Source organism: Gopherus flavomarginatus, chromosome 5, assembly GCF_025201925.1.
Source record: "Gopherus flavomarginatus isolate rGopFla2 chromosome 5, rGopFla2.mat.asm, whole genome shotgun sequence".
Lineage (NCBI taxonomy): Eukaryota > Metazoa > Chordata > Testudines > Testudinidae > Gopherus > Gopherus flavomarginatus.
In genome coordinates this window covers 115,025,526-115,051,810 of record NC_066621.1, presented here as the reverse complement: position 1 = coordinate 115,051,810, position 26,285 = coordinate 115,025,526, and the positions used below count along the sequence as shown (strand labels likewise).

Below are 26,285 nucleotides of genomic sequence, written 5' to 3'. Positions count from 1 at the left end.
TAAATCAAGGAAAAGTGAGTGTCAAACACTACCATTCTGTTTTTATAGTGTTTTACTCCCAATGGAGAATTAGGCACTGTGTCCGTATTTGGGACTTAAGTCATTCTTGCTAAGGGTAAGCTGTTCCCCTATTTTAGAGTACTTACTAAGAAGTGCATTTACAACTGGGTTTCAGTACAACCAGCCTCCCATGTATTTATCTTTTAGAGTGCATGCTCTTTGGAGCAAGGACTGTCTTTATTTGCTGTACTGTATCATTCTGTGCAAGTTGTTGACACTAAACAAATAATAATAATTAGAATAGATGATAGATTCAGATATTTAAAGGCCAGAAGAGACCATTAGATCCTCCTGGCCACAGAATTTCATCAAGTTATCCCTTTATGGAGCCCAATAATTTGTATAGTAGCTTCATTAGTGGCCTATTGATCCCACATGTATATTAGAAACCACTTTCTAAATTCTTTCTTTACATGTGACTTACTTTATGCTGGCTTCTCCATGACAGTTTGTCACTGACAATTATTGCTTCAGGTCATTTTGTTCCATAGTTTGTTCTGTTCCTTGTAGAGTTCATATAAAAAATCCTGGCATCACAACATGTCTTGGAATGACCACATTTTCACAGCTTTTTTGCTTACATTAACTGGAGGTTTATTTGATTTACATACCAAATATTTACTGGAACAATTCTGTCTGTCACATGCATAAGAAAAACTAGCAGTTTTGCCTTTCAGGTCAGATAGCTTTACCATAGAAAGTCTTTGTGCCAAAGTATTTATTGGTTTGAAGGGAGGAGAAATCACTACTTTCTATCAACCACAGAAGAATACTCGCCTTTCATTTTGGTAGTGCTGTTTGATGTTATTAAAAAGTCATGAACTTCTGAAAGGCTCAGTCTCTCTCCTAACAGCTCCCCACCCTTCTCTCAAGAGCATTCCTTCCAGAGAAAAGCTGCATTTGTATCTAGCTGTGATATTCACGGGCAGCACAGTGTTTAAGAGCAGATTCTCAGCTGGCACAATCAGCATATTGACTCCAACAGAACTATGACGATTTACATCAGCTGAGGAGTTGTTTCAATAATATTTCTGATAGGGTCACTTATTTTCTGCAGTTTCCGTCTTACATAAAATCTATTTAGCAAGACAACCAATATTCTTTTTAGCAGTTGTATTTACTGCTGCTAAAGCTGACAGATGTCATAAGATACCCACATAGACAAAAGGCAAGTTACTGGCAATATGGAAGAATGGTGTGGGATACCAGTAGCTCTGTGGGATCTTTCAAATCTAAGCTAGGACCCTGAGGTGGCTGCAAGGTCCCAGATGAGGGTTTTTCTGTTTGTATGGCTGTTTTAAAGAACTATTCTTTGGATCCTGTAGTATTTCTACAGGTTACAGAACAGATAGTACTTATCTGCAATGGAGCCAAAGGTAAGCCCTTGCTTAGCCTGCTGGGCAATGCCCAAAATCCATTTCTCTTTTTAACATCAAAACTGACTGGTGCAGCCTGCTGTGCCTATTGTCACCATGTAGAGTATTCATAAACTCTAGGCTGGAGTATGCAGTCATGGAACAATCATTGAACAGATGTTTTTCTTTCCACAAGAGATGAGGTTTGTGATCACAGAGATTGAGACTGACAGTGAAGAAGCTTGCCTGCTAACCAATAAACTGAACCAGTATGAAACTGAGAAAGCTAATAAAGCTATACACAGATTGTAAAGTAATAAGATCAAGAATACAAGGGTCTCATTTTTTGTTTTGTTTTTAAACCACTGAAAAAGAATAAGATGATCAAAGCAACAAGATCAGGGTTTGAAATTTTCTCTGTTCCTAAGTCTGGTAGTTGCTATATTCAGTCTTGGATCAGTGCCTGCTAGACTGAGGCTAGGTCTACACTGGGGGCGGGGGAGGGGGTCGACCTAAAATACACAACTTCAGCTACGTGAATAGCGTAGCTGAAGTTAGTGCATCTTAGGTTGATTTACCTGGCCGTGAGGACGGTGGTGAGTCGACTGCTGCCACTCCCCTGTCGACTCCACTTCCGCCTTTCGCCATGGTGGAGTTCTGGAGTCGATGGCACAGCGATCGGGGATCAATTTTATTGTGTCTATACTAGACGTGATAAATCGATCCCTGATAGATCGATCACTACCTGCCGATCTGGCGGGTAGTGTAGATGTACTCTGAGGGACAGTGACAGATTTTAATGACCCACTGTCTCTCAGACACCAAGGTTGGAAAAGAATGTGAGTCCAATCATAGCGAGCTGAGAATTCTGCTCTTTCAATGCAGGGCTAGCTCTAGGGCTTCTTATGGGAAACAGGCAAACATCCTGCAGCGACCCACACTAGCAAATACTGAAAGTTTTGTTGTGCCAGGAAATTATTCTGTAAGGGACAGCAATCCCTATTCCAAAACACCTGTCCCTCCAGGGATGCACGTTAGTCCCTCACTAGTAGTGTGGAGGGCTTCTAATAATAAAATACACTATTACTAAGGCTAAGATTTTATCATGGTTATTTTTATAAAAGTCACGGACAGATCACGGGCAATAAACAAAAATTCACAGAAGCTATGACCTGTCTGTGACTTTTGCTGCAGCGGCTCCATGGTTTCCCCCACTACCATGGAAGCTGTGGGGATCCCCCTCCGCCTGCGGCAGCTGGAAGCTGAAGGGTGGGCCTCCCTCTGCCCACGGTGGCTGGGAGCTGCAGGGTGGTCATATTTCCCAAAGAAAGAACAGGACACTCCCAGCTGCTCGCCCAAGGTGCTCCCTCATCCTCCCCCGACAAGAGGCTGTCACCCGTTGCTGGAACTCTGAGGAGGAGCACCCTCAGGAGTCTGTCACCTGTAGCTGGAACTTTGCAGCGGGTCCCAGTTGTTGCTGTCACCTGTTGCTGAAACCCTGCCAGGGTTCCGCTGATTGCCAGCTCCAGAGTCCCGCAGTCCCTGGGGCTGAAGCAGAGGACGTCATGGAGATCCCTGGAAGTCATGGCTTCCGTGACTTCCACGACCTCCATGACATAAATGTATCCTGAACTATTACCACTACTTAACACTTAGAGTGCATTTTACCAAAAAAAAAGTGCTTCACAATGGCGAGTGAGTAACATTAGCTCTATTTCTCAGATGGGAAAATGGATGGGCAGAGAAGTTACCGGTAAGTGACTTGCTCAAGCTCAAACAATAAACCAGTATGCCCCAATCCTGCAAACACCTAATGCATGTCTTTAACTTTATTCACAAGTAGTCTCATTGAGTAGGATTGCTCAAGCGTGCAAAGTTAAGCACATGCATAAGTGTTTGCAGGATCAGGACTGAAGAAAGCTGGGAACAGACCCCCTCTCTTTTGGCTTCCAGTTTCATGGCCTATCCATGTTCGTACTTGGGGATCTAGAATGCTTCCAAGTTTTGAGAACTCTCTTAATGATATGTATCAGAGGGGATATGCTGCAGGAATTGGAATTAATACAATAATATCTTCTGTTGGAGATTTTTGCCCTCTTTAGAAATACTCAAAAATGACCTAAAAAACAGATTATCTGACAACTGTAAAAACTTTTTAAAGCATAAAAATCAGTTTTATAGACTTTTGCGTTAGTTACACAGTAAGCCAAATGGTGTATTTTTAAAAGTCTCTAGGGAAGCTGTGATTATCTTTAAACTTTAAATGTTAATGCCACCATTCTAATGCCTCTGCATGCTTCAGACAAGTCTTCCTTGTAAGACCAGATCTAACCTTCTTGTCTGTCTATTCCATGTCAGCTTCACCTCTCTTATGTGTGCCCTAGTCAAATCTTGTTTACAATGAGGTTTGCAAAATTGCAAATACAGTTACACTGCCCAGGTTTGTGTTTCTCGAGCGCATCCCACCAAGACGTAGTTTTGGCGGTCTCTGCTTAAAACTCTAAACACCCTCTTGACACTGTAAACAATGAAGACAAGATTGTGTTCTTTCTTGATTCTGTGCATATTTTACAAACACTGAGGCAGACTCTTGGGCTCTAGACAGCCCTTATTTGTCTTCTCCCTTCTCGTAGGTAGCCGTACCATTATCACTGAGAGCAATGAGGAGTCTGTGGAGCAAATTCTTCCTGTCCACCTACCCCATACCACCATCAATTCCCCTTCAATATTCTTTTAGAAAAAACCTTTTTTTTATGTAGGAGTGATGTATTTTAGTTGATTTTCCCTCCTGGCATAAGTGAGGTGATGTTGCCCAAGCTGAAATGGCAGAGATGGTGCCACAGAGAGATCAAATGACAATGGGAAAGGGTTTGGAGGCACAGAAACGTAGTTAGTTAAGCTCTCACTTGTGATAACTCCCTTATGACAGATGACATGAGTAGCCCAAACTGCCCAACCTTCTGGCAGAATCCAGTGGCATATACCGAGCAATACTTCTTGCCCATAGACCTTTCAGTACCTCTGGATTTGGAGGTATTCACAGTTGGTTAAATCCTGCAAACCATTTATTGAAAAAACAACCGCAGACTATTAATTACTAGTCTCTCAATAATGTAAGGAAAATGCTGCAGATGAGCCATTTCTCTACCTACGTTATCTATTTCTTGTAATGTTTTAAAAATATTTTGGATGGGCATTATTAATGGAGAATTAACGGCAACTGGGGCCCCATAGTGCTGGGTGCTGTACAAACCCAGAGAAGAATGCAGAGGTGATCACTTGCACACAATAGAAAAAAAGATCGCAAAGGCATTGTTTGAGGATTAGCATTACTCAGCAAAATGTGCCGTCTGCACATGCATGGAACTCTCCTCAGATTATGCTGCAGACATGCTGCCTCTCCACATACATTCCTTGTTTAGAATATTAGAACCTGCTCAAAGTCTTGTGGGAAAATCTGGGTGCTGGTTTAGTCATTTATTATTGGGTTAGAAATATGAAAAACTACCTTTTCTTCATAGAATTGGGTAGGTTCCACCTTCACAAAGCACTTGCACCCCTGGTTAACTTTAAGCAAGTGAGTAGTCCCATTAATTTCAAGTCTGTTTAAAGTTAAGCATGGGCTGAAGCGCTTTGCTGGATTGGGGCAATAGTTATTTTCATTGGCATTGTAAAAAACAAGAGTGACTAGCTCAACCAATCAGTAAAACTTTATAAGTAATTCATAAGCCTCCAAAAAGACTGAATTTTTGCTGAGTTTTTGCAATTACAGTTTTATCTGGCTACAACATTCAATCTTTTGCATATTTTCAGAAATATTTCAATATTATTAAAAAATACCCTTATTTATATTCCAACAGCCAAGTCACAAATAAATTATTTTTCACCATTTTTGATAAATGGTGCTGGCAAGACAATAAATATCATTTAGTAATGGCAATATAAATGCCCTGGGTATATTTTATTTGGATAGAAATTATTAAAGCTAATGGTTATTTACTGAGACACTTACTTTTTCACCTGGGAAAAAAAAGCAAGTTCCACAAAAGAGTTTTCTTACTTGTCTTTAAGGGGTATTTAGCGTGTTTTCAAAAAGATAATTTAATAGTTTGTCATAGAACAGTTGACTATATGCTTAAAAATGCTATGTAAATATGCTTCTTGGTACTGGACAAAGTGTACAACTCCAAGATCTAAATTGTTTGTGTTATTGGTCTTACTAAATATTAGTCTTTGCTAGTCTGGTTTACACCATTTACCTTGACTATGCCAACATTCTGATTTTGTTCTCAAGTATTCCACAACAAGCTGATGTTATACAATAGTAGCCTCAGAGCTAGCTTTTCCAGTTTACTGAGTATACTTAGTATATTTTGTTACTGATAAATCAATAGAACCACATTGTAATGTGCAAACTTCCATCTCTATGAAGCAGCTATAAGCAAACTGTAAATGAACACACAGGTCAAAAAATGGGATGCTGTGATTATGTTGACTCTGAAAACATTTGATTTTCATACATTTTACTGTATAGGAAAAATAAGTTGTAGCACTGCCTACATTTTCTTGAACATTAAAGTGATAAATATTCAAATGATGATAAATATGTGTTTAGATCCCAGTTATTTATGTTTAAAAACAATTATTGTGAGGATCTGTGTTGCAGGCCATATTTTATAGTAGACAAGTAAAATAAATGCACAAGTAGATAAATACCTGACTTAGGCTATGTCTATACTTAAAATTGTACAGCTGTAGCGGTCAGTGTAGTAGACACTTACTACAGTGATGGGAGGCGCTCACCCATCACTGTGGGTAATCTACCCTAGAGGTAGTTGCTAAGTCAACAGAAGAATTCTTTCATTGACCTAGCAATGTCTACATTAGGGGTTAGGTAGGCTTAACTACATCTCTTAGGGGGTGTGGATTTTTTACACCACCAAGACATGTAGCTATGACACACACAACTTTTCAATGTAGACCAACCCTTACATTCTGAGCTTGATTCTGCAGCCCATATGCACCCGCAATTCCATGAAGGCTATGCAAGTTTGGGCTGTGCAAGGAATGCAAGAATATCTCTGTAAATATCTTGAGGACAGAGTCTCTTGACTTCATTCTCATGTAGAACACTGAACATAAGGTTGCCATTCAACACAAGCCATCAGATGCCAGAAATCTCACTTCAATCCATGGCATCGGGGATCTCAAGAGAAAGATATCCCAGAATGTATCACTCTCTGACACCCCAGAGACTAGGCTTGCAATGAGACTTTTGGTATTTGATTTCAAAGACAGGTGCATTATGGGATATCCTCAAAGAAGTAAGAAGTGTCAGGAGGGTTCAGAGATGGGAAATAGATTAGATAAAATTTATTTCTGTGCTGAAGGATCTCCACAATCTGGCTAGTAGATAGTGGGGGAGGTATTCAGCACATGCATCAGTTTTCATTTTACCTTAGTTCATATTTAAATATTTTGTATTAATTTACTGACTTAGAAATCAAGGTGATGTAGCAAACTCTACCTAGTTAATTTTAATCAGTATGTATCAAATTGTATTAACACTGAAGATAGGCCAGGGCTGAGACATACTACTTATTGAACAGCAACATAGATAGTCTGCCATCAGATGCTCTGCTCTATTCTTGGACCACTAAGGCATTATTCCTGGACCACTAAGACATTTCAGGTGTTGGAGAAAGATCCTGAATTGTGTCTTTTACATCAGCTGTAGAATCCACCTCCGTGAATTCCTCTGTATATGTATGCTTCAGAGTCCACAGGAACCTTAAATATGTTTTCCAAATTATTTCTGAACTCATGTCCACTGTGTAGTTGTACTGTACAGGATCTGGGAGTATTTTCTTTGACCAAAACTTGAGAAGGTTTCAATTTACCTCCTGGAGGTATCTCTTCTGAACACTAACATTTACTGGAGGGCACTAGCTTAATCATTCTGCTGTATTAATTTTTCAGCATCTATTTATGAACTATTAGCTTCTTTCTTTTAGTACAGTCTCTCTCGCTTATTTTAAATAAGCTGATTGCAGCCGGAAGTCTTGTTTTCAGATATCTACCCATTCATAATTGGACAGTTGATTCTGATTATTCTCTTTTCTTGAGTATATTTTTTGACCATTTTTTTCTGCTAATCCTTTTGATGTTGGATATTTTGAACTGGGTGTAACACGCACAGAAGCCCACTACACTACAAATGCTATGCATTTTGTACTAGTATGTAGCAGACCATTATCTGAACACATTTGATCAAGAATTTCATGCTTTGCAAAGACAGACTTTCAGGTGACTAATTTCTATTTTACTCAGCTCAAAGTAGCCTGAATATGAGTGATATGTGGGAAGAAAATCTAAGCAAAAAAGGAATTCAGGAGAGCAGGCAGTTTCCCAAAGAGACAATATTAAAGGCACAATAGAAAACTATCTCAATGCAAAGGAAAGACGGGAAGAATAATAAGAGGCCAAAAATGATTCCATTAGGAGCTCTCAAAAAGAAATCCTACAAAAACGTGGAAACATAGACAAATTGCTATGGATGAGTATGAAAGACTAGCACAAGCATGTAGAGACAAAAGTCGAAAGCTTTAGGCACAATATGAGTTATATCTAGCAAGGGACATAAAAGGCAATAAGTTCTATAAACACATTAGGAGCAAGAGAAAGATGAAGGATAGTGTAGGTTCTCTACTTAGTGGGGAAGAAGAGCTAATAATGGATGACATTAAGAAAGCTGAGGTATTTTTTGCTTTAGTCTTCACTAAAAAGATGAATTGTGACCAGATATTTAAACACAATTAACACTAACAAGGGGGAAGAAACACAAACCAAAATAGGAAAAGAACAGGTTAAAGACTATTTAGATACGTTAGCTGTATTCAGGTCAACACTGCATTTCAAAATATACAAAGTATATATTCTTAAATCAAATGCTAATAAGTTCTCAAGCAGCATTTTTCTTACTTTGACTATTGGTAACTTTTTATTACTATTATTGATGGAAAATTTTTTTCATCAGTTTGTGTCTGGTGAGATAGCCAATTACCAATACAAATCTAATCCTAGCAACTCTACCCGTGAGGAAAATTTAAAAATTGGGTCATGTTTACTCTTGAGAAATGAAGACTGTGGGGGGACCTGATAACAGTCATCAAATATGTTAAGGGTTGTTATAAAGGGAACGACGATCAATTTTTCACCATGTCCACTGATAGTAGAACAAGAAGTAATTGGCTTAATCTGCAGCAAGGGAGATTTAGGTTAGATATTAGGAAAAACTTTTCCACTATAAGGGTAGTTAAGCACTGGAATAAGCTTTCAAGGGAGGCAGTGGAAGCCCTGTCATTAAGAGTTTTGAAAACAGGTTGTACGAACATCTGTTAGGGATGGTCTAGGTTTACTTGGTCCTGCCTCAGTGCAGGGGGCTGGACTAGATGATCTCTTGCAGTCTGTGACAGGGTTTGCATATGCCACACTAGGTGAGATAGGGTTAACCCCATGTTATGAGTGTCAGTATAAAGGGAGCAGCCCAGCTCATTCTGGGCTGACTGCTGGGGAGGAAGGATGCTCGGTGGATGCTCCAGCCAAGGAGCCACTTCAGCCCCTGACTGCAGGAACCAGAAACCCTGAGGCCCAGACAGGAGACCGATTGACTACTGCCAGCCGACAGGAGTCCCAACAAGCTACCAGCACCAGGGAGCTCGAAGACTCAGTGATGAATGGACATCAACTCCAGGGACTCATGGTAGGAAGTGGCCCAGGGAGGTGGAGTGAGTGGTATCCCCCATCTGAGGAAAGTTGGCATGTTGCGGTAGGATCCCCACTGACTGGGTGGTGACCACACTCACTGCTGATAGGGCCCTGGACTGGTACCCGGTGGAGAGAGAGGGCCCAGGTCCCCCTACCCCAGCTGCCACCCACCCCTAGGTGGCAGCCCACTTCACCGACTCTGGCCATTATGCTGCACAGCCCTGAGCCCAAGGGCAGCTGTACTGACTCTGGCCACGAGGCTGCGCAGCCCTGAGCCCAAGGGCAGCTGTATAGACTCCAAATATTAGGCTGCCCAGCCTTTAGCCTGAGGGGAGCCATTTTGGCCCTGACCACTGAGCCATGCTGCCTTCAGTCTAAGGATCATCTGATAGATGGTAGTTGCGGTGATATCACAACCCCACCTCACCCTGAAACAGGACAGGGTGTGCATAGTCCGTGACACAGTCCCTTCCAGGCCTACATTTCTATGAGTCTATAAAACAGGTCTTGTCTTCAAAGGCGAAATGTATCAGCTTTACCAAGTTTTTCTTATACATACTGAGGGTACAAGGGTTCTTTAGGTTTTTCTGATAACAACATTTGATGAATATGACTTTCAAACCGTAACAACCATTAGTTTGTTCATACTTGGACAGTAAATGTTTTATCTGGTGCTTCTTTTACATAATTCCATGACCACATGTTCTTCAAGAAGGTTCTTTCCCCAGTCTGCATTAGATCACTCATTTTTCTGCTGAAAATTACATCACTAACAGCAGCTACTGCATTACAGACAAATTGGCGAAGAAGGGATGAGCCATCTCTCTTTGCCTCTAGTCATGCCTCAAGTATCATCCTGTTCAGAATGTGTTTTGCAGGCACATAAGTTTCTTGCATCTACCAGTATAGACTTGAAGGTGCGTTAACTTGCACTGCTGTGTCGTGGTCCATGGTAAAGGTAAACGACTGTGGTAATAAATTTGAGTTCTGGTAATTGTGCCACTTTGTTAGGCAGCACCTGCCAGACCATTTGTTTTGATATAAATATTGCAAAATAAGGGCTTTTATTTACGATTTCTTCACTATTTTAGTGTGTTTCAATTTCCATAGTTATTCACAGCACTTCCTTAATAATTCTTTAAGTGGCAGAGTTGCTGTGGAACTTGGTAGCAGGAATTTGAGAAAGTACATAATCATTCCAATCTGTCATTCCTATTTATTTTAAGGTTAAAAGATGTTTAGTGATAGACTCTACTTGAGTGTCACCTTGCTTAGTGATGTTTCTAGTTAATACAGATGGAAATGTTTTACCCCTATTGCTGGCTTTGCAGCATTTGCCTTTATTTATTAAATCTAAAGCCCTATTTCCTTGCCACAATTTCTAATATCGTATTCCTTTCTTGGGCCACAAAATCAACAGCATCAGTGATACCATCATTATTCCTAACATAGACTACAAAATTCTACCTGGACACTCAGCTGAGGTAAGCAATTTATTTTTATAGGCAAGTAAAATCTTTTAAAATTATCCTTAGTGAACACGGGAAAGGATGGGTGATTAGATTTTATGCCTAGGCTAGTCAATTTTAATAAGAATTTTGAAAGAATGGCCTCTACTTTTTATGGAACGTGAATAGTACACTAGATATACTGAGAGAAAAAATATATACCAAGAGATGTTGGAAATGTATTATACCCAGAACATTCTCTAACTATCCAGGCAAATTTGTGATGAGTGACTGCATGCATCTAACATAAATTAATATTCAGCTCCAGTCCAGTCTACTACTTATTTCTTCAATAGCTAAGAGAGGAAATTGCTTTCACTTTATAGCTTTATTAAGTTCCTTTAGATCTAGGCATACCCTCACCAACTTGTTTGTTTTTTCCTACCACTACAAATAGATATACCTAGATAGTTGGTTCACTGAATTTTTTTATAAGTTGTAATTTCACCATGCAAGTTAGTTCCTGCATTCCGCTATCAGTGTAAATGGAATTTTGCTGAGTGGAGTAATAATGGGGATTATTTTAGGGTTTAAAACAACGGTGATGTGTGCAATTAGTTTTAGACATCTAAATAAATTCTGTTAGTACTGTAAATTGCTTTCAGTTAGATCACACATGAACTTCTCTATATATTTCAATTACTCTTCATTCTTCACAAGTCTTAAACACTAAAGCAGGCAGAGTTTCCATACCCACCATCAAAAAATCTAGTGACTTTACATTCCCTCTATTCAAACCTTACTTTTGTTTTCTTTTCTATTTCAGACTTCCGCATATACATATCCATGCCATGCAGGCCTAAGAAAGCGTGCATCAACTGTGCCACACTTTGTAGAGTCCCTTTGGGGTGCATTGTACTTTTTTGTGCATTTGGAAATCTTGCTACTGACTGGTGTTGCCTTCCCAAACTCTGTAAAAGCCAGCAAAGGGAAATTAAACGCTTCATGGGGTCCATATATATTGTAATACTCACTTGCAGAAAACAATAGATTTTTCTGTTGGGACACTGCAAGTAACAACTCCATCACACACTGGCGGGACTGAAAACTTCCTCAAACCTCCCCTTCCCTGAAAAGATACATCATAATATCAAAACAAAACAACTTGCCTCTAAGTTAAATCACCACCTATTGCTGGAGGTGCTATCTACACTGATCATACAATATACATAATCTGCTTTTAACAACTGCATTCTTTCAAGACACCAGTCCTCACTTAGCATTTTCTCCCTAGCAGATCCTACCCAATAACTTTTGATCAATTATGAAACTACATAAGGTTGTTAATTTTCATTACTGTCAGTATTATACTAATCTTATCAATCACAGACTTTCCACAGAGCCATACACTACTGACACCGGCTATCAACTCTATTATCTTTGAAAATAGTGGAAAGTTTGTAGAACCTCTCCAGATTTAACCTTTACTCAGTCATCTATTTTAGCTAGTTTTTTGAGTATAGACTATCTGTTTAACTATGAACTATGGGTCAGATCCTCAGTTGGGTAAATCAGCATAGCTCAGCTTAATAAAGCTAGGCCTATTTACACCAGTTGGCCCAATATTTATATTCTTCCATAAAATAGCAGGGCTTACTTTATGTTCCATAACATCAGAACTCATTAAAATTACTCACAATAATGTTAAAAAACTATCAATTATTCAGCACCAGTACAAACTTTCACTGACACAGAATTATAGCACTCTTCTTTAAGATCAAACCCACTTTTGACATTGTAGGCCAAATTCTTTGCTAGCATAAATGGGTGAAACTCCATTAAAATGAATGGAGCTGCACCCATTTACTCCATTAGATAATTTGGTCCTATTATCCCCCAAATCCTGTTTTATAATTAAAGGGAAGAATCCAGTCTAAACTTAATAAAAGAATTTGAACATGTAATCATTAAAGATATTACTAAACTAACAGGAACAAACTAAATGTTGTGAAAGCGGCAAAACAGAGAAAATTATTGGTGATATTTAAAGTAAAGCCAGCTGAGTTCTCCAATACTGGGTGATTTCTCCAAAACAAATAGCTTTTATTCTCCATGAATGTACAACTTGTTTCTTTTGTGCAGTGCTTCTGCTTGTAATTTTTAATTAGCTAGACCCATCCTTATCTTTGAAGAATGACTGAAGACGTAAATGCCACAACATATACTTCAACTAAATATATTTAGGTATGATTTTTATAGGGAGATAACTAGTTAATAGCATTTACACGGAAGAAAAAGACTCAATCAGCATAATAATCGTGAAATCTAGTTTTTATCTGTTTCCTGTTTAACTGAAGTTGTACTCTACAGAATATAATCTGTACATTAAAGATATCATGCTTGCAGTTAAAAATCTCAAAAGACTTTAGACCTACAAATAAAAGATACCCATTTTATCCTTTTCTGAGACACTGACCTGTATCCTCATTTAAAAATGAACACCACATCTTTATGTTATTAAATCTTTGTTTTGATCTGTTAGTATTCACCAAAGTGCCATTTTATAAAACCCCACACTGAATAGGCAAGGCTGGAGGTAACCATCTGCAGCTTTAGAGTCTGCGTTTGAATTGATGAAAAGAGCTTTGTGTTTTCATTGCCAAGTTTGATTCTTCCAGTCATTAGGCATTCCCCTCAGATCGCATCAATGAAGCGGACTCTCTTACACCCATGTGTTAAATTCTCTTCTCCTCATGGTTTCCTTTGCCAGCTATACTCCAGAAAGACTACTGGGTCTTAGCCACATTCTTCTCACAGCTGTGTTAAAAAAGAGCATCAGAGCTTCTTCCCAAAACCCATATGTGTATCTGGTCAGTCCCCTGTCTGGGGGTCACCTCACATTGTGGTGTGATTATTCAAAGATTCATTCTTGTTCTTGAACTGCATTGCTCAGATCATTCTGAGAAAGATTAGACCCTCCAGTGGGCACTAGAGAACGTCTTGGACATTGATGTGAAATGCACACAACTCCTATACTCAGAAGGCAGATTAGTTTTACTTTCAGAGGCAGAGGAGTCTACCGTTTATTAAAAGTTCAGTCCTCATTTCTTTTCATTTTCACATTCTTTTCACGTGTCAAATGCCAGTATAAAACAAAAAGAGAAATATTCATTTTTGTGTGTCTCATTAATGGATATATTTCTCATGCAAAGCAAAGAAACAAAACAAAGTTTTATAGTAAAATACCTGAAAGCATAAAGAGCTTGCACACCAGAAATGCAATGGGAAAATGCAGGACTGTGCAAAATGGATATGTTTCATTAACAGTAAGGGTTATGCTGGCAAGGAACATGCAGGAATTCTCATTCTGCTTTACACTAAAAAAAAAAATCACCAAAAAATTAGGCAAATCACTGGTAAGATTAAATACATTTTGTGTAGGGTACTGTAAGTCCCTTTGCTGAAATTACCTAATTCTATATGATGTACTTTAATTTTGTCTTGAATTTTTTTCCAATTTAAAAGCAGAAACAGTTTTTTTTTGTTTTTTTTAAGAAAAGAACTGAGCTTCAATAAACAATTACAGATAAAACAACTAAGAGTGTTATCACTTTTATATTTTCTTAGTTCATTAAGAAAACTAACTTGGCAAAATGTATCTACAAGCATTTATCACAGTTTGTGTTTATTTTCTTAGATTTATATTTTAACAGCCAACATGAATTTCCATTCTAGTTGTATGTATATCATTTCAGTTGTATGTGTAGAAATATTCTGTGCACACACACACACACACACACATACACGTGTAGAAATATTCTGTGCACACACACACACACACACACACACACACACACACACACACACACACACACACACACACAGAGTCAGATCTTACTGATCTATCCAGTGTCATTAAATTACTCTTTTACCAATACAAACCCATAACTAAAATCTCAAACACTTAAATTCACATTATCCTCAAGACTAATGTTATAGAAATGGAGATCTTCCTAGGGAAAATACATCATAACCACATCAGTCTTTACTGATCAATTATTAACAATGGTTATTAACAACACTATATTAGGACTATATTATTAACACTATATTAGGACCTCTTCCTGCTTTTAGTGAACGTGACTGCCACTGCCAATCCCCAGCAGTTCCACCAGGGAGGACCACTTTAAAATCCACCCTGAGCTTCATATGATCCAGGTTGGCAGGGGCACTAATTAATTCACATCATCTTCCAGCTGGCTTGGCCCCACCTCCTCCAAGTCAACCCCACTTTCCTTTTGGGGCTGCAACAGCTGGGCCCACCAGCACAGCAAATTTCTAGGGGCCTTCTGCCTATGTGCCACCGCTTCAGGTGGATTTATGCCACTGCCCCAAATGCTTTGTTGATCAAAATGAAATAAAAAAAATTATTTATAGAAAATTATATTTATTTTTACAGTCTGGTAATTACATATACTGTTGTAGACAGTTTTAAATATTATTTAAGTCCCTAAGCAGAGCAGGGAAAAGAACAAGCTTGTTGGTGTGCTGGCTATTCTAAAAAAATTGGTAAAAATTTATTTGGGGTTGAACCAAAAACAATTTTTTTTAAATTGTTGGCAAAACCAAAAGTTGAATTTTTTGCTTTGTTTTGAATCAAATAAAACCTTTAGTTCTACCCAGAAATAAAATGCTTCATTTAGAAAATTTAACATTTTTAATTAAAGAAAATTAAAGGCTGTTTTGAAATGAAAAGACGTTTGAATTAAAAAATAAAACCTTTTTGTTTTGAAAATGTCAAAGTTAAACGGATTTTTAAAAAAAAGGTTTTTCCTCCCCAATGGAAACAATTTGGAGAAATTGACACAAATTCGCAAAATGTTTCGGTGTTGCCAAATCTGTTTTTTTTTTTACTAAAAACAATTTTGATCTAAAAATTCTGCCCAGCTCTCTACATAATAGATCTTATCTATTAAGTTAATATTTACTTTATTTCATATTATATATATGTTTGTGTATATATATATATTGCTATTTATATATTGCAATGCATTGAAAAAAAAAGTGAGAATTTCATTCTACCTAAGTATAAAACTGTACTTTGTTATATCCAAGTTTGCAATAAGCAAATTCCACTGTATCCCCCTTCTGGCTCACAGCTGCTGCTTCAGATGGGGTGGAATCCAGGAACTTTTTAGATGCTTTGTGTCCTATGCCAAAGGACAGAGCACTAATTTATGTGGGATATTAAATTGAAAGAACAACAATTACAGGTAAGTAACTTAATATATACACAAATGAATTAAACCCAATAGTGCCACCTTCGATGGAGAAATGAAAGCTACGTGTTTTCTAAACTGCTGACATAACATATATTGTAAGAATTAAGATTTATTTTAAAATCTTAATTTCTTTATACATTCTTCAGTAATGTCAAAGAACCGATCATCTAAAGTGTGGCATATGGCAGTAAAGGACATTAAGAAAGAAAGATTTGCTTGCCAGACTTGATTTTGACTTCTATTAATGACGTGACCTCTGAATTACATTCTTCCTTAATCAAGCTCATGATTATTTCCGTTTTTTAACTATAAGTCCATTACTAAACTACATTATTAATTAACACTAAAAAATATAAAATAACTTAGCACATCACCAGAAAATACTTTCCTCACAAATCAGAATTACACTTCATTTTGGCAGTTTTTAAAGATGTTATGGAGAAGAAAAGGTAAGCCTAGACTTTGAATTCTCAGTTGGGCTATGAAGTTTAGTTTCATATTTTAAATAAAAATAAAAATCTCGATAGGATAATGATAAAAAAAAAGACTAATATAGCAAAAAGCCTCCCAGCTAGTTTTAAAACAGTCAGTCCTTTTTGAAATGTAGAACATCCTACATCTTAAAAAAAAAAGTAAAGCTAACAAACTAGTTCCTGCCTAATTGCCAAACACCAATTTGAATGAAGCAGTTGAGGTTACAAAGAAATTGTGAATTCTCAGCCTGGTTTCCCTGCTGATGAGCAGGAACTGTCTGTGTAGTTCTCCCAGAGGTGTCAGTGGAATCTCTATAGTGTCACACAAGGGTTCTTAGCTCAGAGTAAACACACTTTCCACAAACTCAGCTGCTTAATCTGTTTGCAGGTTGAATTATAGGATGGGGGTGGATGACTGGGTGCTGGGAAGATGCACTGAGCATTTCCACAGTTTCTTGATAAAAAGGGCGTGCTATTGTCATCAACAGACTTCAACCAACTGTTTAATTTTGCTAGAGGACTGATTTTAGCAATAATGAAACTAACCTGACAGAAATTTTCCCAAGTAGTTATGCATGTTAAATTGAATGAATTCTTTTCATTATGGCAGTGCATTACACCACTATAGTTCAAGTTGTGTCTGCACTTCTCTTATAAACACTTTGATTTCAGGGGATTAAAATATGACTGAAAAATATTATCTGGGACAAATATTGGACTATAAATTCCTAGTTTACAAATAACAAGTGTTTTTTAAACTAAAATGAAAAATAATAACATGACAGCTTTAAAATTATACTAGTGCAAAGAAAGATTTAATAGATGTCAGGACATGGACCATGAGTCCTCCAAGTTCTATACAGCACTAAGCACAGTGTTGACACTGAACAAATAATATACATTGTTTATATTAATTTGTCAAAAATGATATTAAAAAGCAACTCCTGCATATGCACCATATCTATTTTTCATAAGTTTATTTTAATTATGCATGTTTTATATATATAAAAGATTAACCCAACAGGGAAAAAAACTTATTGGCTGCCTGAAATGAATTATGGACTAATTTCTGGTTGCTATGTGAGTATATTACACACACTAGGAAACTTGTTGGCAGATGTGGAACAAACAGGGGGAAATGTTCCCTGATTCAGGCACTACCACCTTAAAAAATGAAGGGAGTTCATTTTGGAGCCCCCAGGTGTCATACAGGTGTGAGCTGGGCCAAGAAATGTAAAGGTATGGTTTGCACGTTTCCCCTGATCCAGCAATGAGAATTATGGGCAAAGAACTTACAGGTACAATAAATAACAAGGCAACTCTTAGGATTTTGTCTTCATATACAATATATAACACTTGACCTACGTTTTGACCTCAGGACATTAACATTGATCAAGAAAGTAACAAGATGGAACAAAATAGATCACATCTTTTTTCAGAGGAGGTGGGTGAATGTACTTCACTGAGAAATAACAATATCTTCAGAGAACAACAGTTTAATCCCCTTTGATTTCAATGAGAGCAAGACTAAATTTGGAGTCTTCACATTGGAGACTATAAAGTCAGAAATTTAGAATGAACATGCACATATTCCTCTTAACTGTATACTGTATTCTTTCTGTCTGTGTGATTTATTTCTCACGAGGTTGAAAGAGTCTGTTAGAGGAGCATTTATGGCAACAGGTTGGGTAGTGTATAATCTTGCAACTTGTGAAACATATACTAAAGCAAATATTAGGACTATATACAAATGGTCTAATTTAAATTCACAAGTTGAGTTTGACTTGCAGTGGCTATAATAACTCTATGTAAATTATTTTAAAGCAGACTACAAAGTAATATCTTTGTTTTATCATCTAGTTATTAACCAATATTCAACTATTGCTCGTAATTATCCAGATAACTGTCATTACGACTGTAAGATCTTATAGGTGAAATCCTGGCTCCATTGAAGCAAATGGGAGGCTTGCCATTGACTTCAGTGGAGCCAGGTTTTCATCTAGAGTGTTGTACACTGACTGTCACTAAGATACATTTCATATTCAACTTTCACTATATAAGATTGTTTGATCAGTTATGATGTGTTTCCTCTCTAAAAGCCTGCTATATGGAGCAAAGAATTGTGTGTGCACTAACTAGTACATTGTTAAAAGGAAACTTACAATGGACTTCAACACAGCTTAACTCCAGGGTTCAGAGTTTAGTAGCCTTCTAACAAAAAAGTCTTAAGTTACGAAGCACTGTCATTTACCTGAACATAGGGTCCAATCCAATGTGCACTGAAGTCGACAAGAGTCTTCCCATTCACTTCAGTGGGATTTGGACCAGACTCAAACACCTGGCCTGAAACGTACCAGGTATGAACCAGACAAAAACTGATATATATGTACATTGCAAATATTCTCACATGTAACTATAAATTGTTGTAGACAGTGTTGTTGTAGCCACATTGGTCCCAGGATATTAGAGAGACAAGGAGGATGAGGTAATATGTTTCATGGGACCAACTTCTGTTGGTGAAGAGCTCTGTGGAAGCTCAAAATCTTGGCTCTCTCACCAACAGAAGTTGGTCCCATAAAAGATATTACCTCATCCACATTGTCTCATGTAGCTATAAAAGCAAATATAATACTGCAGCAGGGATCCCATGTGTTCCAAGAACACTGAAAACCATTCCAACCTAACAGAAAATACTTTAAAGACTCTTGGATATGTATAAAAGCAGTGCCCATATGACATTAAGGAAAGCACATCATGAATCCTACTATTTCCTTACAATGCTCTTGAAATAATCAGCATCTAGAAACCTTTAACACTTGTAGCCATGGATGTCAGAGTTCTGGCATGAGAGGATTTAATTTTGCTCAGTCACTTCTCCAGAATGATCTGTCCCAGACTGAAGAGTGGTTTTACAAAACTCAAAGACAAGTTTCTTAGAATCTAGAGAGCATAAAACCCTATGGGCCTGATCAATGGCTGCTGGATTTGGGCCAATTGGAGCAGGCAAATCCCATTCAGCTCAACATCTCAGTTTCTTTTAAAACATTGTCAAATTTTGAAAAGTGACTATGTAAAATTGGCTTTGTGAGTTTCCATGTTCATTGTTTCTTATTGACTTTCATATACATCTGCTAAATTTAGAAGTGATGTTGCCCTGGATAACTCTGTACACTCACTCTGCGATCTGAAAGTCAACTTGTGTTCACCTTTCTAGTTTGTGCCACAGCATCATAAAAATACTACATGCAGGGCCATCCTGAGAGAGGTGTGGGGCCCAGCACAAATCAGCCTCCTTGCCATCTGCCCGGTGCCGCTTGCCTCCTCACTCCCCCCGCCCACTGCTCTCCTCCTCACCCTCTGCCCACCCACCACTCGCCTCCTCACTCGCCTGCCCGCTGCTCTACTCCCTGGCCACCTTCCTTCTCCTCACTCCACTTCCGCCTGCCTCTCAGCAACCTGTTCACCTCCTCACTCTGCTCGCCCGCCCGCCTCCTGCCTCATCTCCACACCCACCTCTTCACTTGACTATTGGGACAAATGGCGGCCCGATTGTACATCGGTTGGGATGCGGGACAAAGGGATAAATATCGGGACAGTCCCGATTATATCGACGCGCGGGGCCCTCCCAAGTGCAGGGCCTGGTGCAGTCACCCCAATTCACTCTACCCAAGGGATGGCTCTGACTACACGAAATCTGACTCTAGCTCATAGTCTGGCTATGCTGGTAGAAGGACAGAAGACACTGGATGTGGTTCAATTAGGCTGCAACTTTATTCTTAAATGTCTGGGAGTACCTGGCAGATAGACGTGTACAGTACAGGTAATTCTATTTCATGTTTTCCCCCAAATAAGCCACTCCCCCATCAACCTGCTGTGAGGAAGGCAAAAAACCCCATTCTGGCGGTGAGGGAAAAATTCATTCCCAGCCCCCCGAGAAAGGAGAACTAGCACAGTGCCTATAGAGAATCTCAACAAAACCCAGTATTTCACCACTTCCATGGGTGGGAGAGTGGGGGCTGCTCTGTCTGGTCGAGGTAAAAGAGGGTTTTTTCTGCACTGGCATGGACTTATATAGTCCCCCCTCTCTTCTGGTCACATGAGGGTGGTTGGGTCAGTGCTCCCATGCTAACTTAGTCCACAGCTGCCACAGAAAGTCACTCCCTGGCTCTCTAGCCCTGAAAGGGGCACACACATTTTCCAACAAGACAAACAACAACTCCTATCCCTTAACGAGCAGCGAGGTCATTCTCCCAGAGGCGGGTTGGTTATACAGCGCTAAGGCAATAGTAGCGTTTTGTCACTAACGCAGCAGAAGTGACTCTTGACTATACAACAAGAAGCCAATCTGTGAGTAAGACGAAGCCACTTTTAAACAGCCACTTTTGTGACAACCACACTGTGAACATCAGGAGGAATAATGTCTCATTCGGCTGTCAAATGACATTCTTCCAAATGCAAAGACAACTGACTTACGTTTGAACTTTTTCGTTGGCCTCCTGTGAAGCTTCCAGAGCTTGCTGAAGCTTTAATTCCATGTTTATTCGCTCTGTTAGGGCTTGCTGCAGTTGGGTAGCTAGCTGCTCATTTTGGCGATGGGTGATGGTTACAATATCCTCGCTGCTTTTCAGCGCATCTTCATATGTACTAAGAGTACAGTTAAACTGATCCTTAAGACTCACTTCTTGGGACAGAGATTTGTGTAAACTGGGAAAACAAAAATATACATTTTATTGACTCACAATGTAAGCTTTGAATTTGAACTGCAAGAATACCACACTTAAATGACATAAATGTGTTTAAAAATATTACACATATATCAGTATCAACTAATTCTGGAGCAAGATCTTTATTAGATAACAAAATAAGAAGACTGGAAATGTAGAGACATAACACTGAGCTGAAAAATCTCTTCGAGGAACATATAAACTAAAAACAACTTCTGTATGCTTCTTTTCAAGTGTACAGAAGATATTTAAAAATTCCAAAAGAAAACAAGAGTGAAAAACTCAGATTAAAAAAAAATAGAATACATCCCAAAATTAACTCTTTAAACATAAAATCCGTGCCACATTTAAGCATAATTCTTCTGTAGGTTGTATGATAAAGTTGGATGTGTGATTTACAAGAAATTGAATTAATCACCATGAATTATTGAGTGTGCAATGGAAGATTCAGCTGTTTTCTCATTAAATATTGAAGTAAGTGAGTAGAACGAAACAGAGGGATAGATTCTGATGCCCTTAACTCATTTTGGACAGCATGAGCTGACCCACTGTCTTCAATGGGATTACTTGTGAAGTAATCACTCAACATGGGTAAGGATATCAGAATATGGTCCAAAGGGAGTAAAAATACAACTGACTAACTCCATATCAATAGCTCTTTGCATCATGGTAATCACAATTTCTTGCCAAGCCATGCACAGCCACCATTTTGGATTAATTTATATAACAAGTATATCACCTTTAGCAACTATTTCACATAGAAAAGCCTCTATCAGCCATGGCTATGCATTCACCCACTGTATTTTGACTTTGGGGATGTATTCATGGAGACATCAAGTCAATAAACCTTCATTGGAAGATCTGGAATACAGTATTCAGCTCCTCAGTACCAGGAAGCTATAGACGGAGTTAAAAAAACAGCAACAAAAGTGACTATATGTACACAGCAAAGAAAAACCTGCAGCTGGCCTGTGCCAGCTGACTTGGGCTTGTGGGCTGTTTCATTGCTGTATAGACTTCTGGGCTTGGGCTGGAGCCCAAACTCTGGGACCCTCCAACTTCACAGGGTCCTAGAGCCCAGGCTCTAGTCTGAGTCCAGAAAACTACACAGCAATGAAACAGCCCCGCAGCCTGAGCCCAGCAAGCCTGAGTTGGGTGACACAGGTCAGCTGTGGGTTTCTAATTGCTGCATAGACTTACCTAATGGGTTGAAGGGACTGATTTACGAGAAAAGATTAAAAGAACAACATATGTGTAGAGTGATTAATAACTAAGGGCTTGTCTATATAGCGATTTAGTGTGCAGCAAGCCAGGGCGTGAATCTAGAGTGCACTAGCTTGCTGAGCACTAACTGGCCATGTGAACCCTGCAACCATGTACTAAAAGTTCCATAGTGTGCTTTGATGTACTCTCATTTCAAATGCTGAATAGTGAATATCCCTGCAATGACCAGGTAATGGACTAGCCAGTAGGTCTGCTCCATTTCTATATTCCATTATTTTATCATTCACTTGTGTGTGAAATGGGACCAAAAGTAGAGGAAATTCAGGGAGGACATTTATAACAAAGGTGGTAGAAATAAAAATGTTATAATGAGTAGGCAGTTTATATCATAGTTTAGGGTACTTCAGAACTACTGCCTGTATACTAGAAACTGATGAAAGATGTTACCATATTGATGAATATGACTTGAAGTCTGTTTGAATGATGACTATGAGAATATTAACCATTCTTTAAAGTGTATTATCCTAGTCTCCTATCTGAAACGCAGAGTGAATAAAACGTGCCAGTCAAACTTTTCATCCAGGGTGCTGGTATGCAGTGGCATATTTATTTTCCTTTCCTTTTGTTAAAACATTTATACAGAAAACATCCCCCCGTCAAGCTATATAGGGAAATCACATACAAATTAAAATATAATATACATGCATAAGTAAAATATGGATGAATTAATAGAAATCTAAAAGTTAAAGGTTAGAACATAGGTATGTCATTACACCTAGCACCTGAGGTTGTTTGAAAATGCTGTGAAGCACCCATTCAAATAAATCACAACATTTTGAATATATCCATAATTCATGAAGGGACATGACAGATCCACAGAGAAGAGGCATTAAAAAAATAAAATCATATTAGTAGCTGCATATAAAATATATTGACTGATGTTTTATTCTAGTAGGCAACTACTGAGAACTACTAGAAAAAGTAAACAACACCATTTGGAAGTAGTGCTAAAAGCTGCAAACTGAGGATGCTATTGCTCATTTTTATACTCCTTGGCCAAGATTTTCAAAAATGAGAGCCTAAAGTCAAGACCCTCAGGGTATGTTTACTCTGCAATTAGACACCTGTGGCTGGCCTGTGCCAGGTGACTCGGACTCACAGGGCTCACATTAAGGGGCTGTGATAGATGTTTGGGCTTGAGTTGCAGCCCAAGCTCTAGGACCCTCCCACCTTCCAGTGTCCTAGAGCCCAGGCTCCAGCACAAGCTTTGATGTCCACACTGCAATTAAACAGCCCCTTAGCTGGCATGGGCCAGACATGGGTTTTTAACTGCACTGCATCATAGACTTTAAGGTCAGAAGGGACCATTATGATCACTAGTCTGACCTCCTGTAGACCACTGCAGACATACCTTAAGTCAATATTTAAGTACCTAAACAAGTGACCTGATTTCAAAAAGTGCTGAACATTCAACCTTCCCCATCACCTTAAATGGGAGAGAATAGTTTTTTCAGCACTCGTGAAAGTCAAGCCATTTATTTACATACTTGAATATAGTCTTGGGGGGCCTAATTTTAGACATTCATTTTGAAAATATTGGCCCTGAGTAATACTGTGTCTAATGTTCACTGTTACACGTTTCACTGCAGAAGTGATTGCATTTCAGTCATGGATAAAGTGATTCTGATGCGCTATGTACTGTAAGCCAGTCTAAGATCCTTCTAGATGAAAGCCCTGTTGTGTATAAATGTAAGTTATTTTCATTACCCCCATTTTTTTCAGGCAAACATGATCACAAAATTTCTGTCTGTATGTGTTTTGTTAAAACCTCTTCTCCTTAGGACAATGTGTCAGGAGTAAGGCATTGCAGCTGTGCCTGCTCAGTACTCCTGATGCCCTAACAAGCCCACGAGGTTGCCTGATGGACCATGCTGCCTGATTAGCTTAGGAAGCTATCATGTCAGTTCTTAAGCCCAGAAGCAGCAGTAGCTTGCTGGCTGCTCACTGTACACACCCACAGACTCCCTGTGCTCATGTCTCTGTAAGCCCTGCTCCTGCTTTGCTTCTCCCTGGCTCCAGCCCAGATCCTGCCCTGCACCTAGTCTTATTCCTGTCCTGACCAAGGCTTGCTCCTGCCTGAGAACCAGCCCTGCTCCTGCTTTCTTTGATTCCTGTAATCCGCTCCCACCCTCAGCTCTGACTCTTGACTTCGACTCTGTCTCGGCTCTTGGCTCTGGCATTCAGCCTCTGATTTCAACTCTGACCCTCAGCCCTGGTTCCTGGTTCTGACCCTGTCTTGACCCGTGGCTCTGACTTTCGGACTCCAACCATGAGGACTGACTTCCGCTCTGACCACTAGGCTTGACCACCTACGACCTGGTCCGCTGACACAATGGCACATGCTCATCCTCTTCCAACAATTATGTATTTACTGATAGAAGTATTTATTTCTTTATAATTTTAGAGGAAAATGAATCCCAAGTAAACCATTTTGATGTATGGACCTATGATATATGGGAGGCCTACGTTGAAGAACAATCCATTTCAACACTCATATTGTTTGAGGGTGAGGAAGGTTGAAAGGTTTCTGCCTCTTGGGTTACTGTAGTACATACACCTATCAATTTCCTGGCTGATCTTGGATGTGATGGCTTCAAATAATAGACTGGTCTGAACTGTGTCCAGGGAGGGAGAGGTGTGTGTTAAAAGCAGTTGTATGTCACCTATGTACTCCCCCAACCACCTACACAGCTAAGGGTTATTCAGCCCTCGGTGTTACAGCATCATCATGACTATTCTAACGTACACCAGCTAAAACAGTCTCCTAGAGGCTCTTACATTGGCGGGGACCACTGGAGTACAGCAGTGCTCAGGTCATGTCTCTTCTCATCTCACCAAGCACACTTCTGTCACACTCACTATTTGTTTATAGAGTGCCTTGCACAAAGGGGTTCTGATCTATGTCTGAGCCTCCTAAATGTTATCATAATCATCATTATCACTCCTATAACCGCATTGGTCACTGGGGCACCATCACCGATGAGCAATCAACCAATTGTCTCCATCACTTGAGTCTCCGTGATGTCCATTCCCATCCACTCTTTTATGTGTCAATCCATCTCTTCTTCTGTCTACCTCTTCTACTCTTCCCCTGTACTGTCTTTTGGAGGATGATCTTGGATAGGCCAGATGATCTTGTTACATGACTGTACCACTTCAGCTTGCACTTCTTCATGGTCCTCAGGAGGTCTTCATATGATCCAGCCATTGGGTGATCATGTTGTGGACCTCTTCATTAGTGATGTCGTTGAAGTAGGAGATGCCCAGGATTTTGCGGAAGCATCTCATCTCTACTACCTGTATTTTCTGTTTAAATTCTGCTGTAAGGGTCCATGTCTCGCATGCATACAGACAAATGGAGATGACCAATGTGTCCAACAGTTTCAGTCTGGATTCCACGGAGATGTTCTTATTTCTCCCAAATTGGCTTTAGCTTTGCCACTGCTGCAGTTGTCTGCACAGTTTTTGCTTGAATTTCTCCCTTGGATCCTTCATTAGGGATGATTGCCCCCATATTCTTGAACTGTTTAACTGTCTCCAGCGCGTGTCCACTGACAATGATATGTGAGCTGATCTCATCACGTTTGTTTGTCACCAGCTTGGTTTTCTCTGCACTGATTTCCATGCCATATTTTATGGAGGTTTCATCCAATTGTTTCACAAGGTTTGTAAGTTCATCTTTGCCACCTGCCAGACCATCAATGTCATTAGTGAACCGAAGATTTGAGATTGTTCGTCGCCCAGCGCTGACTTCTAGGGCATCAGTCATTATGCACTCCAAGCAGATGATGTACAGTGTGGGCGAAAGAAGGCAGCCTTGCCAGACTCCAACGGTGTTGCAAAACCACTCTCCTATTGTGCCATTGACGAGAACTGCACTGCTGGCCTTGTC

General features: G+C 39.2%; 1 protein-coding gene across 6 annotated transcripts in view; it reads right to left on the bottom strand.

Moving 5' to 3' along the window:
* Positions 1-26,285, bottom strand: part of MIPOL1 (mirror-image polydactyly 1) — a 280,583-nt gene that overhangs the window by 13,714 nt on the left and 240,584 nt on the right. For all 6 annotated transcript variants that reach the window (XM_050953926.1, XM_050953928.1, XM_050953931.1 and 3 more), the window contains one exon: positions 20,859-21,089. In XM_050953926.1, coding sequence (XP_050809883.1) covers positions 20,859-21,089 — 231 coding nt within the window. The remainder of the gene's footprint in view (positions 1-20,858; positions 21,090-26,285) is intronic.